General features: G+C 36.5%; 1 protein-coding gene across 5 annotated transcripts in view; it reads left to right on the top strand.

The window, feature by feature from the left end:
• The window catches only part of METTL4 (methyltransferase like 4), a 137,392-nt gene that overhangs the window by 23,156 nt on the left and 96,760 nt on the right, over positions 1-17,476 (top strand). For 4 of the 5 annotated variants that reach the window (XM_030925907.1, XM_030925910.1, XM_030925909.1 and 1 more), the window contains exons 6-8: positions 2,834-3,008; positions 5,593-5,699; positions 6,066-6,157. In XM_030925907.1, the coding sequence (XP_030781767.1) occupies positions 2,834-3,008; positions 5,593-5,699; positions 6,066-6,157 (374 nt within the window). Of the gene's footprint in view, positions 1-2,833; positions 3,009-5,592; positions 5,700-6,065; positions 6,158-12,130; positions 13,737-17,476 lie in introns of those variants that run through there. The other variant, XM_010353186.2, reaches the window with a different exon arrangement.

The following is a 17,476-nucleotide window of genomic DNA, read 5'->3' as shown; positions in this document are numbered from 1 at the left end:
TCTTTAAGTTTTTGAGGAGCTATCAAACTATTTTCTACCGTGCCTGCAGCATTTTATATTCCCACCAGCAATGAGAGGTCTAGTTTTTCTACATTCTCACCATTTTCTTTTTGTTTTTTGCATACTTTCCATTGCATCACATTAATATGCATGTTTTAGAATTTGCTTAGTGATTTCCATGAAATTAGAGCTAGAAGAGGCGATACGAATATTACCTCTTTCTCCACACAAATCAACCCAGTTAAATTAAGGCAATCAAGGAATCTGCAGTTATTGAAACCAGGTAACTTTAAATGTTTCACCTGACGTTCTTCATACTGTAGCAAAATTAGTTCTTTCATCACTTTGATTATGAAGAGTACTTGTTTAGATGGCAGGAAACGTGGGTGCTTGAGATCTGAATTCTTTTGCTCTTTTTTTTTTTTTTTTTTTGAGACAGAGTTTCGCTCTTGTCACCCAGGCTGGAGTGCAATGGTTTGATCTCAGCTCATTGCAACCTCCACCTCCTGGGTTCAGGCGATTCTCCTGCCTTAGCCTCCTGAGTAGCTAGGATTACAGGTGTCCGCCACCACACCTGGCTAATTTTTGTCTTTTTTTTAGTAGAGATGGGGTTTCACCACGTTGGCCAGGCTAGTCTCAAATTTCTGACCTCAGGTGATCCACCTGCCTCGGCCTCCCAAAGTGTTAGGATTACAGGCGTGAGCTACCACGCCCTACCCTGTTTGTTTTAAGAAATATTTATTGATTGTTCCTGACATACAGTTGTCACATGCTAGAGCTGGATTCCAGTGTTTGTTGCATTTGGCCATTGGGAAGTCATTTACATTTTTCAGAGCAAGCATAATGGTAAAAGTCTCATTGGAGTCAACTAAGGAATAAAATAAAGGAGAGAAAGTAGAAGGATTTACATACAAGTCGTTAGCTTAGTTGTAGATAGAAGGAGATGGAATTGAGGGAATTTCTCTTCTGTATTCTCTGTCCCCTTCTTTTTCCTCTCCTCCCCTCCACACCTTTTCCTCTCCTTTTCTTACTCTCTCTTCTCCTTTTCTCCGTTCTCCTTTTCTCATCTTCTTTTCAAATGAGATAGGATAATCATAGGTTGATGGTAAAGAACTACTAGAGAAGTTGAAAATACAGAAGGAGAGGATAATTGGTATTACAAGTTACTAGTATATAGGAATAAGAGAATACAACCGGAGGGATAAGCTTTAATGGGTGAAATCATGCCATTTCCTTTAAGAGGAAATGTATGAACATAGATAAGTAAAGGTATATAAAGGAGAGGGGTTAGGGTTGGGTAGTTGAAGGAGGTTGGTGGCCTTGTTGTGCTGATGTATGAGAGAGTTTGGGTAAGGGATCTGAACAGGGTGAGCATTTGTGATACTTGACCAAGGATAAGTAAAGGAATTGCTGAGTAGTTTGAGATCCTGAGAATGGATTTAATAAACTTTTAATACCCAGTTCTTCTGCATTTTCTTCACCTGATTTTCCCTGTACAAACAAATTGAATAAAATTGTGATATTGATTTAAGATTGGAGGTTTGTGGGAACTGTGAGGTTGAAGGGTAAAGGGAGGATGGGAACTGAGAGTGCTAGTGAGAAGGCAATGAAGCGATTGGTGGTCCACGGGCAAGAAGAGTAAGTGTGGTCAGGAATAAACTGCTAGATAAGGTCAAAGAGTAGGTGAGGCATAGGAAGTTATTGCCAGAGATTGATGATTATGGTTTCAGAGAGGGAGCAAGTGTGAGTGATGATAGGGTCCAGGTTATGGCATTGGAGTGGATTATGGAAGTGGAGTGGATTATGGAAGTGGGATGAAGGCAGTTGTATTTGTTTAGGTGAAAAATAGTTGAAGTATGTACATTATATGAATTGTGCTTTGAAATTATTCAGAATAATGGCCAGTTTTGTGTTGATGAGGCAGAGGGATCTCAGAGCTATATGTTGAGGATGAAATGGATTCAATAAGCAACAGTAGAGGCTAACATAGCTGGATAGCATACCTCTCAAAGAGAAAGGGTTTTTTGCAAAGGTGGATGAGTTATACCCTAGAAATGGCCATGGGGGAGCCAGGAGAATAATGACTTCTCCCCTCCCACTGAATGTTGGAGAAAGGGCCATATTCATTTGATTGAATGTTGTAGAGCAGGTAGTATTTTTGCAGGACAAACTAGACATTATACTCTATGGCCAGGAGATACAAGATTATAGATTTTGTTTTACACAATGAAAACATGAGGGCTTCAGAGAACCCAGTGGAATTGACTGGGAAGGCAGAAAGCGAGATGAGGATGGGTGAGATGATAGATGACACAGGGAGTCAGCATTTTGTGCAGGGTTTGAGGATTCTAGGGCTAGAAGAAGCTTCATTGGAATAGATTGGCTTTAGCATTACCAATTTTGCAACACTGATTTGGTGCCAGGTAAGGCTTGTAGGGTTTGACTTAGGTTATTGAGAGACTAGTTTCAAGACTCACTGTGACGGGGTTCCTCTGTAATACAGAGTATGGGATCTAAACAACAGTATTTGCTTAATTTTGAATTGGAGAAAAAGTATTGTAAATAGTAAAATTACTGAAACGTAATGCATTTAGAAATGACTAAAAAAAAAATATAGCCTGACGTTTTTAAACTAGTAAAAAAAAAGGTGATTTTTGACTTGTGTGTAATAATGTGTCCACTGGGTGGCACTGTGGCTTTATATTTTGCTACACAAATAAATAGCAGTAGGAGCTTTGCATTTGTGGAGTCAGTGTTATGCATGTCTTCTCCCTGCTTATTTTTCTTTTTTTTGCAGTGAATTTTGCTCATCCTTTTTTCTGTTTATTTTTAGGTACAGTTATTTGTCACCCCTGCAAATAAAGCAAATACCTATCCCTAAATTGGCTGCTCCAAACTGTCTTCTTGTTACTTGGGTGACCAATAGACAGAAGCACCTACGTTTTATAAAGGAAGAACTTTATCCCTCTTGGTCTGTGGAGGTAGTTGCTGAGTGGCACTGGGTAAAAGTAAGTTCAGAAGTTAGCTTATTTGTTAATACAACTTGATAGAAGTCACGTAAAGGTAGCATCTATTTTGTCATGCTCAACATGTCACTGCTCTACTCCTTCAGCATGGGCTAGTTCAGACTTTTGCTTCGCTGCTTAGCACTTTTATATTTTTATTCTCAAGGCTTTTTTTTTGTATGTCTTTTTGTAATGGGGCCTCAAACTGCTGGCTTTGGGAAATCAGTCAGGAAGATATCAGGATGAAAATTTTAAACGCTCTGATTATGTCTTATTTAAAAAACAACAAACAAAAACTTTGGGGAATTATGTATCACCAAACATAGAAATAGTCTTACCCTTCATCTTCTTCCCCTTTATATACTCACAATTTCAACCATCCTTTGTGATTTCTTTTTCCTATTTCGTGGGGGATGAGGGCAAGGAAGAGCAAAGTAACCCATTGTAGAGGGGATGGGAAGATGCCAGGACCAAGAACCTTTTATGCTCTAAATCTTGTTAACTTAGGTCCTCAGTGCCTTTTGTGCTGCTGTGCATATTTTTGAAAGAGATGATTCAAACTCTAGAATTGGTTGAATGATCTTTAATATCTCTGCATGCTACAAGATTACCAAAAAATACAGAAAAATCAGGTATCAATTTAGAGTTCATCAGGCTTCCTTTTAAAGATACATTGACTATTTAGATGATGTATAAAAGCCTTCCTAAATTTTGAAAAGATAAGCCAAGCTATTATTTTAGTGTTTAATGTTTATATTGCAAGCATATTCATTTTTAACACAGTGGAGTTGTACTTTTTATGACTTTGTGTATACTTTTTCATCTACTGGAATATCTTCTAAAAGCTGTGTACAGTAGTTCCTCCTTATGCTTGGGGGATACATTCCAGGACCCCTAATGGATACCTGAAACCATGGATGGTACTGAACCCCATATATAGTTTTTTTTCTATAATACATACCTATGAGAAAGTTTATTTATAAATAGAGAGATAAACAATAATAACTAATAATAAAATAGAATATTATAGCAATATACTGTAAATGTTATATAAATGTAGTCTCTCTCTCTCTCAAAATATCTTTTTGTCCTATATTTACCTATCTCTGGACTGCGGTTGACCATGAGTACCTGAAACCCTGGAAAGTGAAACTGGATAAGGGGAGACAAGTATATATTGTTTATACCTATGTTATGGGACTTGACAAAGACTTACAGTTGTATCTTTGTTTTCATGCTGTACTTTGGTCTTAGTGTTGGTTAATTTGGTATAGGATCATGATAGGAGTATACTACCCCATTCCGTCTTGCCTCTTATGATAGTTCTTTTATAGTCAGAACCTGGGACCAAAGTCAGGAGGAGGTCATCTTTTGAAATCAAACCCAGTAAAATGTTAATACATAAAAATAAGATTATTAATCTGTAGTAGTAATCAGTTCTAAGAGATGGTATAAGACCAGAATTCAAAACATAAATATTATCTATTATGTTATATGAAGCATTTATTAGGTAATTATACATATTGTTCTGATAGGAGGAGTAATGTGCATTGAGTATAAAGGCTACCCAACGTGCCAGTATTTATACAGCACTTTTTGTAGGAGATGCTGTGTCTGATTGGTCCTAGAGGAGATAAAAGACTTTCTGATTACTGATTTGGTTGTTTAGGTACGTTGATATAGGATAAAGGGTTTCACAGATAGCAGTGTTCTGACAGTGAAAATATATATTCCCATGGTAAATTAATGAATTGATATTTTAAATTATTTTTGAATTTGATTAGCTTAAATGAATCTTTGAGAGTATGATCATCCCAGGGTGAAATGATGAAATTGAATTTCTGAATTTATAATGCCCAGGGCCAGTATCTGAACTAGGTATTTTCTATCAGCCACCCAGTTTCTATCCTTATTAATTTTGGCTTTGACAATGTTTAATGATACTATTTCCTATAACTAAAGGGGACTGTGTATTATGATCTACTTAGTCATATAGCTAATTTATTTATTAGTTCATTCATTAGTAATTCATTTATTAGTTCATTTGCATGAACTAATAAATTGCTGATGTCATGGTTTCCAGGAATCAATTTTAGTTAAGAGATTGTTTTACGTGCAAGATGATAATGAAGTTATATTTGAAATATTTATATGATATTTTAAAAAATCTCTTATAGAAGCAATGTCTAATATGGTAGCCACTAACACATGTGACACTTCAGCACTTGAAATGTGGCTAGTCCAAACTGAAATGTACTGTTAAGTATAAACTATACTTTGGATTTCAGGCATAGTACAAACGAAAGAATGTAACATATCTCAATAACTTTTCTGAATTGATTACATATTGAAATGATTGTATTTCAGGTATGTTAGATTGAATTAAATATATAATTAAAATTGATTTCATTGCATTTTTTTTACTTCTTTAGGTGTTTCTGTTAGAAAATTTAAAATGATAAATGTGGCTCACATAATATTTGTACTGAACAGCACTAGCCTGGAGGTTTGATTTCTGTTGTATGTGTGTGGAAGCTCTATAGTGATGGGAAAAAATAACCCTCTTTTGTTGGCTCCTTCCTATCAGATCACCAATTCAGGAGAGTTCGTGTTCCCATTAGATTCTCCACACAAAAAGCCTTATGAAGGTCTTATACTGGGGAGAGTTCAAGAAAAAACTGCTCTACCATTGAGGTAGGAAAGGCGATTTTTCAAAATTGTATACATGTATTAATTTTTACGCTTTTAAAAATGATTATCTTAGTAATCATTGACTTTTTAAAATTTTTATGTTTTTGAAAATCTGAAAATGGCCCAGTGTAGAAAAGAATAGGTGGTATGGCACAGGAAACTTTATATTTTATCTAGTGTGTACTTGTCATTATTATAGAAAATGAAATGATAAGAATGTCTCAATACTTAAATTGTTAATTTCTTTCATTGATTGTAAAATTTGTTTTAAAATCAGATACAGAAAGAGAAAAAAATCAATGCAGCTGTGGCTTATATATAAAAATTGTTTTTGAAAATATAGTTTACTTTCTTGTTCTGTTTAATTAGGAATGCAGATGTAAACGTGCTCCCCATTCCAGACCACAAATTAATTGTCAGCGTGCCCTGTACTCTTCACTCACATAAGCCACCACTTGCTGGTATGTTTTTATAAAATAGAATTGTTATCACTTTTGTGTCAAATTTGAAAAAAAGAGTACGTTTAGTATTTAAATGGCCTACAGATTCGGAAATTAAGTCAGATGTGGGTTAATGAATATTCTAAAACTATTTCTCTATCTCTATAAAATAGAGAATAGATTAGTTTTGTGTTACTCAGCTTTTCCAGTTATACCATTTTTCAGATTCCCCTTGCTATCAGTTGCTTCCCATCACTGGGCTGACACAATGAATGCTGATGGGCATCTGATAATGTAGTTCAGATAGACCCTTTATTTTACTACCAGGGCTCTATCTCTTGCTTGTTCTAAAACCAGGAACTCAGAATAGTAGTCAGAGAGATAGAAGTCCCTTGATATTTGGTTATTTGGTTAGTGGCTCTCACTTTTACGTGTTTTTTAAAAGGTAGTGTTGCTTTTCTGGAACATTGACAGCTAATTGCTGTAGCCTGCAAATTCTCACTAGTCTTAATACTTTAGTATAATGTTTATCATTCAATGAAACTAAGCAGCAGGGAATAGTGGGGAATTTGGCTTTAGAAATGGACTAACATGAGTTTGAATCCTGGCTTCGGGAGTTGGGCAAGTCACTCAAATATTTTTCTATATCAAAGTCCTCATTTAAAGAGGGAATAGTGATATTTAGTCTTCTAGAGTTGTGAGAATTAGTTATATTTAAAGTTCTGTAGCATGTTGTAGAAGCTCACTGAATGCTAAATTTTTCAAGTCAGAGTTTAAAAACATCGAAATGTAAAGTCCTTGAGAGACACTGAATTTAATATTCAAAGTTTATATGAACAGATACTCCTCAAAAGAAGACATTTATGCAGCCAACAGACACATGAAAAAATGCTCATCATCACTAAGAAATGCAAATCAAAACCACAATGAGATACCATCTCACACCAGTTAGAATGGCGATCGTTAAAAAGTCAGGAAACAGGGCCGGGCGCGGTGGCTCAAGCCTGTAATCCCAGCACTTTGGGAGGCCGAGACGGGCGGATCACGAGGTCAGGAGATCGAGACCATCCTGGCTAATACGGTGAAACCCCGTCTCTACTAAAAAATACAAAAAACTAGCCGGGCGACGAGGCGGGCGCCTGTAGTCCCAGCTACTCGGGAGGCTGAGACAGGAGAATGGCGTGAACCCGGGAGGCGGAGCTTGCAGTGAGCTGAGAGCCGGCCACTGCACTCCAACCTGGGCGGCAGAGCAAGACTCCGTCTCAAAAAAAAAAAAAAAAAAAAAAAAAAAAAAAAAGTCAGGAAACAACAGGTGCTGGAGAGGATGTGGAGAAATAGGAACACTTTTAAACTGTTGGTGGGACTATAGTTCAACCATTGTGGAAGGCAGTGTGGTGATTCCTCAAGGATCTAGAACTAGAAATACCATTTGACCCAGGCATCCCATTACTAGGTATATACCCAAAGGATTATAAATCATGCTGTTATAAAGACACATGCACACGTGTGTTTATTGCGGCACTATTCACAATAGCAAAGACTTGGAAACAACCCAAATGTCCATCAATGACAGACTGGATTAAGAAAATGTGACACATGTACACCATGGAATACTATGCAGCCATAAAAAAGGATGAGTTCATGTCCTTTGTAGGGACATGGATGCAGCTGGAAACCATCATTCTCAGCAAACTATCACAAGGACAGAAAACCAAACACTGCATGTTCTCACTCATAGGTGGGAATTGAACAGTGAGATAACTTGGACACAGGAAGGGGAACATCACACACCAGGGCCTGTTGTGGGGTCGGGGGAGGGAGAGGGATAGCATTAGGAGATATACCTAATGTGAATGACGAGCTAATGGGTACAGCACACCAACATGGCACATGTATACATATGTAACAAACCTGCACATTGTACACATGTGCCCTAGAACTTAAAGTATAATAAAAAAATAATAAAAAACAAAAAAACTTCAGGAATATATATTTTGTTAGTTTGGTAATTTCTACCAACAATAACAACTACAAAACTCCTATAAGTTGCCACTCAGGAAAACTACAGGGAGCTTATGTTACCTTGCAGAATATGAGGCAGTTCATGAACTGGGATATGTAGAAAGTGAACACAAATTCCCAGAGAAGTTTTGTTGCTAGCACTTAGGATTTCTGTTACCTTAAATGGCTTATGCAGAAGAGTCTTCTTTTAATGTTTTTTTTTGGAAACAGAGTCTCACTCTGTCACATACAGTGTGGCCTGATCTTGGGTCACTGCAGCCTCCGCCTCCTGGGTTCAAGTGATTCTCCTGCCTCAGCCTCCTGAGTGGCTGGGCCTGCAGACATGTGCCACTATGCCTGGCTGATTTTTGTGTTTTTAGTAGAGATGAGGTTTCGCCATGTTGGCCAGGCTGGTCTCGAACTCCTGACCTCAAGTGATCCACCTGCCTCAGCCTCCAAAAGTGCTGGAATTACAGGCATGAGCCACTGCGCCCAGCCTCTAGAAGGGTGTTTATAGTATAACTTCATTTGAGACATATACAGATGTCTACCTGATAATCTGTTCTTTGACTAAGAAGGATTCTCAGTGAATAATCGATTGCCTAACACTTTGTACTGTCATAGACCTTTAATGCTTTAATATATAACTCAAATGGAAAGTGAGATTGCATTGTTCCTTGTGAAAAAAAATTACACTCGGCACTAGTAATACCTGATTATATATGTATATGTATTCCTCTCATTTGAATTTTATTTATCATTTGGTAACAAAGCTTAATTTAGTGTTTGTCTCAAACCTTATTTTTTTCTTTTAAAAATTCAAAAGCTAAGACCGTAAACTTTTCGTTCTGAAATGATTGTAAACTATGCATCAATTCCTTTAAAATAAAATAAAGTTATATTTAAAGATGAGCCTCAGGAGACAGGTTTTAAAATAGTGAATAAAAATGAGTCTTGCCCTAAAGCATTACAGCTTTTATCTTTGAGATGCAGTTCTTCCTCATTCCCTGTAGAGAGCAGCACAAACACACTTTTAGGATTGAAAACTTAGAAGTTAGATTCTGGAGGAAACATCTGAATAACTCTCTCTATATAAAATCTTATGTTTTGGTTAAGTAGTGATAGGAAATATTGTAATATTTTATTTTTGAGTTCATATTACTGTACGTATATTTAGTGTAGTTCACCTTTCTCTATATTTCAGAAAAGCATCTCTCAGATTTCTGCAGTATATTTTACCCTGAAATCATAACTCTAGGAGTTTGGGATGTTATATATTCTGTATATAATGCTCACAACTTTTACATTTAAATGTTCTTAAACTGTTTTATGCAAATTCATAAAATGAAATGTTTTCTCTTTGGTATCTAGAAACACCCCGATTTTTTTTTTTAAAGTTTAATTGGTTATTTCTGCTGCAAAATGTAGGAGACCACATTGGTAGCATATGGCATTTCAAAATGATACATTTGCATAAGTTTTGAAATTTTGTCCGATAGATTGAACGATAAGCTATCAATAGCTATGGTTTACAACCTAACATTATAAAGTGATATTGTTTCAAGATTTAAGGAAGGAAAATCATGAAATGAAATATTTAAATCAAAATTTTAGCTTTCACGTTTTACCTTAGAGGAATTTCCACTTCTTTTTACTGCTTTACATACTGTTTCCATCTGAAGAGTGAAGTTTAGTTGATGGGATTATATGCACTGATGTTTGGGCCACCTCTCTTACTCCTGCCCCATGCTTTCAGAACAAAAAGGAAATGACTAGCTGTGCACAGATTGCATCCTCTCCATTGGTTAAAGTGTGTTTTACTAACTCCAGATGTTACGTAATTGTCAAAGTTTATGTGTCATACTCATGTTTAAATTTATACATTCACATTTAGTTTTAAATTAATAGTTAAAAACCGGAATAATACATTTTCATTACTTTGCCTTTATTTCTTCTACCTTATTTTGAAATAAAATAATTGTAGTTAACGTTATGAAAACACAGTATTCTGGTTTAACTAGAAAGGAGAAGAACCATGCAAAAATTTATTACATTGAGAAAATAGGATGGTAGTAAATGGGTTTAGGTTGTATATATTTTTCCACTCCATCCAAGTACCTGGCCATCATTTTCTATTAGATTGTAAACGCTCATAAAACATGGATATTCTGCTTCTTTTGTTAAGTTTTATAAGACTGATTATAGTGGATGCTCAGAAAAGGAAACATTTTTTGACTGGCTGACTCCAGTTTAAATTTCTAAAATAGTGTTGCTAACCTCTTCGTACCAAAAATCTGAACAAATGAAACAAAAACAAAAAAAACCTTTCTTCAATGTAACCTTAGAGCACATTAAAAGGGAATTGAGGCTGGTAAGGCATTAAATTCATGGGAAGAAAATGGAAAAGTGATGTAGGGTTATTGTCCTCTAAGACTCTAGGGAAATCTTTCTTTCAAGGTTAGTAGCATCTAATTTATGTACTTTTGAATGGGTTAGAAGCCTTCATGCCAGCATCTCCTAGAACCCATCAAAGCCCAAATTTGAGTTCACTTGAATTATAGACAGTGAACCTTTTAATTCTTCTTTGATTTTTGCTAAACAGGACCAGTACTTTCTGATAGATGAACAAGTATTTTGCTGTGGGGAGCAACTGAAGAACATGATGAAACCTAAAATGATATATTCTCTTTTAAACCTTACCTATCTCTAGTATTCTTAAAGAACCCTTATCATTACTAAAGGAAATTTGATAGATTTCTTCCAAGCTCAATCTTACATAGCAATTATGAACCATATTTTACCTTTTCTAGTGATTTTTCTTATCTGAATTTTATACCAAATTCCTGTTAGGTGGTTAGCATAGCTAACCAGCAGCATGATCAAGATTACATTGATGTAAGTATTTGTCATCCAGTTGGGTGAACATGTGCTTTTCAAAAGTTTCTGTGTGCTTCTTTTCTCTCTTTTAGTGTCGACAACAACTCTTTAGCCTACAGCTCTTTCCCCAACAAAATACAATGTTCAGTAGTTATTAATACATTGAATAATACAAGGAATACTTAACTGTGGAAATACCATGATGAAATTTTAGGTAAAGAAGGATCTATAATTTGAAAATGAAGAAATGTTCTTAGTGCTACCAACTTATTGCTAAGGGGGCTAGTTATTTAAATGTTGGTTATTTGTTCTCAGTATTTCTGTTTATATCCAGCTCTTCATTTATTATTATTTTATTGAAGTTTATATTGCAGAGAGACTTTTATTTTATCTTATTTTTAAAAAATGGGTTGTTTTTGAATTTTTGTAGAGCTCTTTTTCATGTATGGATTATATTTATTATAAATTGGCTGGGTGCAGTGGCTCCCGCCTGTAATCGTAGCACTTTGGGAGGCCGAGGCAAGTGGATTGCCTGAGCTCAGGAGTTCGAGAGCGGCCTAGGGAACACGGTGAAACCCCATCTCTACTAAAATACAAAAAATTAGCCAGGAGTGGCGACGTGTGCCTGTGATCTCAGCTACTTGGGAGGCTGAGATAGGAGAATTGCTTGAACCTGGGAGGTGGAGGTTGCAGTGAGCTGAGATTGCACCATTGCACTCCAGCCTGGGTGACAGTGCGAGACTCTGTCTCGGAAAAAAAAAATAATAAAAATAAAAAATAAATAAATAAATAAAGTTAGTACTCAGGAGATATATCAGCAGTATTGGAAAACTGAAAAGTCACCTATGTAGGTGTTAAAGTCCTCATTTCTCATCTACAAATGAAAACCAGTAAACTAGGACTATGGAAGTTCGGAGGGTATTTTTCCCATTCTCAAGTGTACTTATTTTAAATGGCTAACTATAAATAGTAAAGCCTGTGATGAAATCCTTGAAATTAATTTGCTGTCTTTTAAGAACAAAATGAAACATTTCTCCCTTTCTACTCTTAACTGCTAAAAGGAAATGCATTCCTTCCTCAATAATAATTTTTGTGTTTTTTCTCTTTTTTAAACAGAGGTTTTAAAAGACTACATCAAGCCAGATGGGGAATATTTGGAATTGTTTGCTCGAAATTTACAGCCAGGTTGGACTAGTTGGGGCAATGAAGTTCTCAAATTTCAGCATGTGGATTATTTTATTGCTCTGGAGTCTGGAAGCTGACTATGATCTTGATTAAAGTAGTGGTTTCTTCATTGTTTCCTCACCACTTTTCCCTTCATTCTAACTCACTTTTTAAATTTTGTTACTAACCCATATTCTTAGAATATAAGCAGGACTTGTTTTTTTCAGTAAGGGACCAGAAGTGAATAGCCTTCATGTAATTTTGAGATGAATTTTACTTGAGATGCACTAACATTCTATGTTGTTCTAGACTATACAAATTAAGTGGTAAGCAGTTACAAAGATGGCAAGACCATGCTATTGAAAAAGTTCAGAAAACATACACCGTGGACCAGAGGTCATAATCCTATCTATGGACATGTTTTGTGTGGCCCATGTAGTGTTGTAAAAAACATTTAGAACCATTATTCTAAAAAATGGGGATATTTCACATTAAAGTTCAGATTTCTGCTTCTTTTTTAAACATCAGAGACTCTGGCTACACCGAGGCCTCTGTTCTTTCCTGGCATCAGTCTGCAGGACCTAGTGGTGGTGGCTCACTTGGAAAGAGCCTGTGCTCTCCACTTTGCCATAGTACCACTGCCGCCGTACTGCTCACTTACGTCATCCACTTGGCCCTTGTATGACCTGAATTTGCAACCTCTGTATACTATTACGTTCTGGAAAAAATATTCAAAGACCTGCCAAGTACTGCATTAGTATTCTGAGTTTATACAGCATTTTTGTAGGGTTTTAAATTGTATTCAAGGTCACTTTCCAAGCACTTCTGGGTTTTGCTTTTCTAGAAGAAAATGAAAAGCTATTCCTTATAATAAACATGGCAGCAAGTAAACACTGTGATTGTGAAAAAAATATTATTTATAGATTTTCTACAAATTAATATTTATCTACCAAGTAAAATATTTTGACTGAAATTATTCTTTGAAATGCATATTGATTTATGTGTATTTTAAAAAATTGAGGTATAATTTTCACAAAATTCTCCAATTTTCAGTGTCGAATTCAGTGAATTTTGAAAACAATATATACAGTTGTCTGTCTGCCACAGTGATCGTGATACAGAACACTTTCTTCACCCCGAAAACGTCTCATTTTTTCTTTTGCAGTCAATCTCCTGCTCCTATCCTTGGCCCCTGGCAAACAGTGGTTTGCTTTCTATCATTAGTTCTGCTGTTTGAGAATTTCATATAAATGGAATCATCCTGCAATGTGTCATCTATTGTGCCTGGCTTCTTTCACTTAGCATTTTGAGAAAAACATTTATACTATTTACAGATTGTCGAGAAATATTTATCCACTAAGTAAAATGTTAGACTGAAATGATTCTTTGACAAGCTTGCCAATTTTACTGATTTTGTCAAAGAAAAATATGTTATTTTTGAAGTTTGTTCATCCTTTGAGCGTGTGAGTTTAGTATCAGAGGCTTAATTTTGTGTTTATGGAGCTATTCTAACTTGTTATTTAGAAGGAAAAAGGTATTAAACGTGAAGCAAACTTCTCACCATCTCATTTGAATTCTTTCCAGCTTCTTTTAGTATTTATAGATTTTATATACTTTGTGGGAACATTTTATCCTCACCAAGTTTTTGGACTTTCATTTTTGCGTCATAAATACTGGTACTGAAAGGAAAAAGAGAGGATCTTAATTCAATAGTCTGTTATTCACATTGCAAGAGCTATAGTTTTAGCTCTGCTCCAAAGCTATAAAACCTTTGGACCTTGTTTTAACACCAGTTTAATTATTGGACTCCTTTTTAAACAAAGGATGAGTCTGCAAATTTTAACAATAACACCTTGTGAGAACAAAAATGAAGGAGTATGAACATCAAACTGTCTTCATTACTACCGTTGGTTTAGCCGGCTGACCTGTTGGACTTACATATTTTAGAGCATTTTCATTCAGAGCTTCCTATATTATTTTTATAACTTGTAAGAATTTTGTGGGTTTTTTTTTTCTATCACATACTTTTCATAGGCTTAAAGTCTTTTAGGACTCTCGGTAATAATGCTTAGGCAAAGGGGTGCAGCTAACATTTGTTGAGTAGTATATGTTACTCTGTGCTATGCTTTTTACTTACTGCATTTAATCCTTGCATAACCCTGAGAGATAGATACAACCTTCATTTAATAGTTGAGAAAGCTGAAGCCCAGGGAACTATTTTGTCTGTAAACACACAGCAAGTTTCGAAACTAGGATGCAGTTTGCTGACTCCATAGCCCATGCTGTATTTTATGTAAAAACATGGAAAACTGAGCAAATGACTAAGGATCTCTCAAGTGATAGGATTGCACTCTAGCTTTCCCCATCGAGCTCTTTTGCCTTTGCGTGCTTAACTGCTAATACCACTCAAGAAACTGGGGGAATTGTGCCTCATGACGTCATATCCTTGGAATTCTTGGCCTTTCTCTGACACTCTTTCACCCTTCTACATGAGATCCAGTAGAGTAAAATCACAACACAAAACACAAAAAAGCACAACTACTCTTGGAAACAGATTATCTTTAAAAAACTTGATCCTTTTTACCATTTGTCCTCCTTTCTTCCTCAGCCTTTATTTGTGCCCTCTAGTCAAAGTTTGACCCAGTTTTCCTTTTCTCTCGGCCACTGTAGACACAGGGTCTTTTTTTGTACCTAAGTCACTAAGTTCAGTGTGGCACAGTCCGTGTAATCTAAAGCCAACTTGTGTAGGTTTGAACCCAACTGACTTTTGACTTTGAGCAAGTTAATTAAATCTTTAGGCCTTCGTGTCCATTCATGCATACAGATGATAATAATACTACCTCATAGGTTATTATGAGGATTAAATGAGTTAATACCTGCAAGGCATTTGTAATATGCTCGGAATATTTTAAGCACTCCAAAAATGTGACACTTTTTTTTTTTTTTTTTTAATTTCAGGTCAAAAAGTTCTTATCACAGTCTGGAATCTCATTCAGGGAACACACTGGAAATTAAATGTTAGTTCCATCCCTTTGCCTGAGCATATTAAACTGCCCATACAGTTTTTCTGTCTAAACATCCTTTTTTTCTTACTCTGTTTCTTGTTCGTAACCTGCACCTGATTTCATGCATGAGGAAGCTGTGAAATCTCCTCTCCCATTGTGGTCCCGCCTAAGAAACAAATTAAAACAAGGGCCACATGTGGCTTTGGGCTTCGTGTTTTGATTGCCTCCTGCCATGTTGACTAAGCTGTGTAGCTACTCTACATTGCGCTTTGTTGAATTCCACAGGTGCTAAATAGGTCGCCTTTTAGCGATGATGTTTCTTCCATGTTCAGAGACTTCAGGCCCATGCCACATAAATTTGGTTCAAAATAGATGTGTTACACTTTGCTGCAGGTCTTAGGAAGTTGATCTTTATTTGCTACCCAGGGAATTTTCCAGTTGATAAGGCACAGACCAAGTAAAGAAGGTCTATTTGTGCAGATGGTCTGAAAGGCACCAATGGGATAGGTTTCTTCTCTTGAATGCCAACCTTTGAGGGAGGCCAACATCACCATGGGCCAGTGGCCTTCAGCCTAGTCCATGACCCTGGGGATATAAGTCTGGATCTAGATCTGGGTATAGCTTTAGTTCTGCCTTTGCTCTGTCCTTGCAGGAGGCTCTCTTTACCTTGTCCTGTTCTAGTCCTCAAAATACTATGGTGCAAACTCATTCTCACAAGAGAATCGTGGGCTCCCAAATCTTACTGTCTCAGACTTACTATCCAAGAGACACGTATCTTTTGAGCATTTTTATGTATTCAGCTTCAGGCAGATGCTGGCTTTTCTCCTGATGGGATTGAGAGGATTATAATCACTTCAGAGGACCTTCCCTTCCCTGTAGATGCTGTCCGGTTTACTTCATTTGATTCATGTCATGCACCATTGGCCTCCCATACCTTGGTAAGCACCACAGCACTGTTGGCGCTGTTCTGTGGTTACTAGAGTTCCTTTGCTTCAATTGTTTCACTTTATCTTCAAAACAATCTTACGAAGGTGTAGGTATAATGAGGGAATAGGTTCATAGAGGCTACTCATAAGGTCAATAACCAAGACTTGAATTCTATTCTGGTTCCTAAATTAAGGGACTTTTCGTTACATCATGTTTGCTGATGAACTTCAGATCTTAATAGTAGGTCCATCAACTACTAATCAGAGGTTCATTGTATGGCCTGGGGCAAATGTAGAATGGTTCATATGTAATGACCCAAACATACCTTTCTCAATATACCACATCATCATTCTTGTGTTATTAACATAGTATTTTCTGTTAGAGATTTTAGTGACATTGGTTGAACTGATAGCCTCAGTCAACTCAGAATCACTCAGAATCTGACATAACCCTTTGACATAAGCCATAAGCATTTTTACCATGCCATTGTATTTTAACAGCTCAATCAGGTGAGCCATTTTAAGCTCACATTTTAAGGAAGCTCTTCTGCAAAATATTCAACTGGATTTGAGGCTGTATGGGTAGTTAGAAAAGGGAATAAGTAACACAAGTACAAGTGCAGATAATTTATGGTGATCTGATACCAGTGTTTGGATATATGGGCCAACTCATAACTCCAGACGGGGTCTTGATTAAATTCACAGCTCTACTGACCAGTCTGCACCAGGCTGAAAGTAAATCAGAACTACCATGATAACTTCACAACCAGCCTTTTCCCCCTAAATATTCCTAGGGGGTTAACCTAGACCTCCTGGGACTTCTGTGAACTTGACTGGGACCTCTTAGATTTTTCAGTATCCATCCAAGTCCCTGGAGCCATTTACAAACACATTGATACTTAGTAGTGGAGAGCATCAGGGAAACTAATTTATTTTCTCAGATGAAATGTTGGCCTGGTTGTCGGGTAGCTGACAATGGGAAACCTTTGGACGATGGGTAAGGCAAACAGAGTTGTTGCAGTATTAAAACTGTTTTTAGTCAGTATCATTAAAGAAAAACATGGTTCCCCACCTGCTTTTAAATTGCTTCTCCCAACACTGTCCACATGTACCCTGAATGTTAATCAGACTGGACTATATGCTGTTGCCTGATTGAGGCCTCTGCTTTTGCTCATGGTACTTTCTCTGCCTGGAAAAAACTACCTAGACTTTGAGATCAGCTAGGTCTACATGTTGAGTCTTGATATATTTAGCTTCTGAGTGACTTTCAGCAATTAAACTATATTATCTTGAACTTCCTTTTTCTAAGGAATAAGAAGGCTAATCTTTGGGCCTTATAGAATTATTTTAAGGATGAAATGAAATAA

This window comes from Rhinopithecus roxellana, chromosome 21, assembly GCF_007565055.1.
Source record: "Rhinopithecus roxellana isolate Shanxi Qingling chromosome 21, ASM756505v1, whole genome shotgun sequence".
Classification (NCBI taxonomy): Eukaryota; Metazoa; Chordata; class Mammalia; order Primates; family Cercopithecidae; genus Rhinopithecus; species Rhinopithecus roxellana.
Note: the sequence above shows the minus strand (reverse complement) of the source record. Positions and strands in the feature narration are given on the sequence as shown.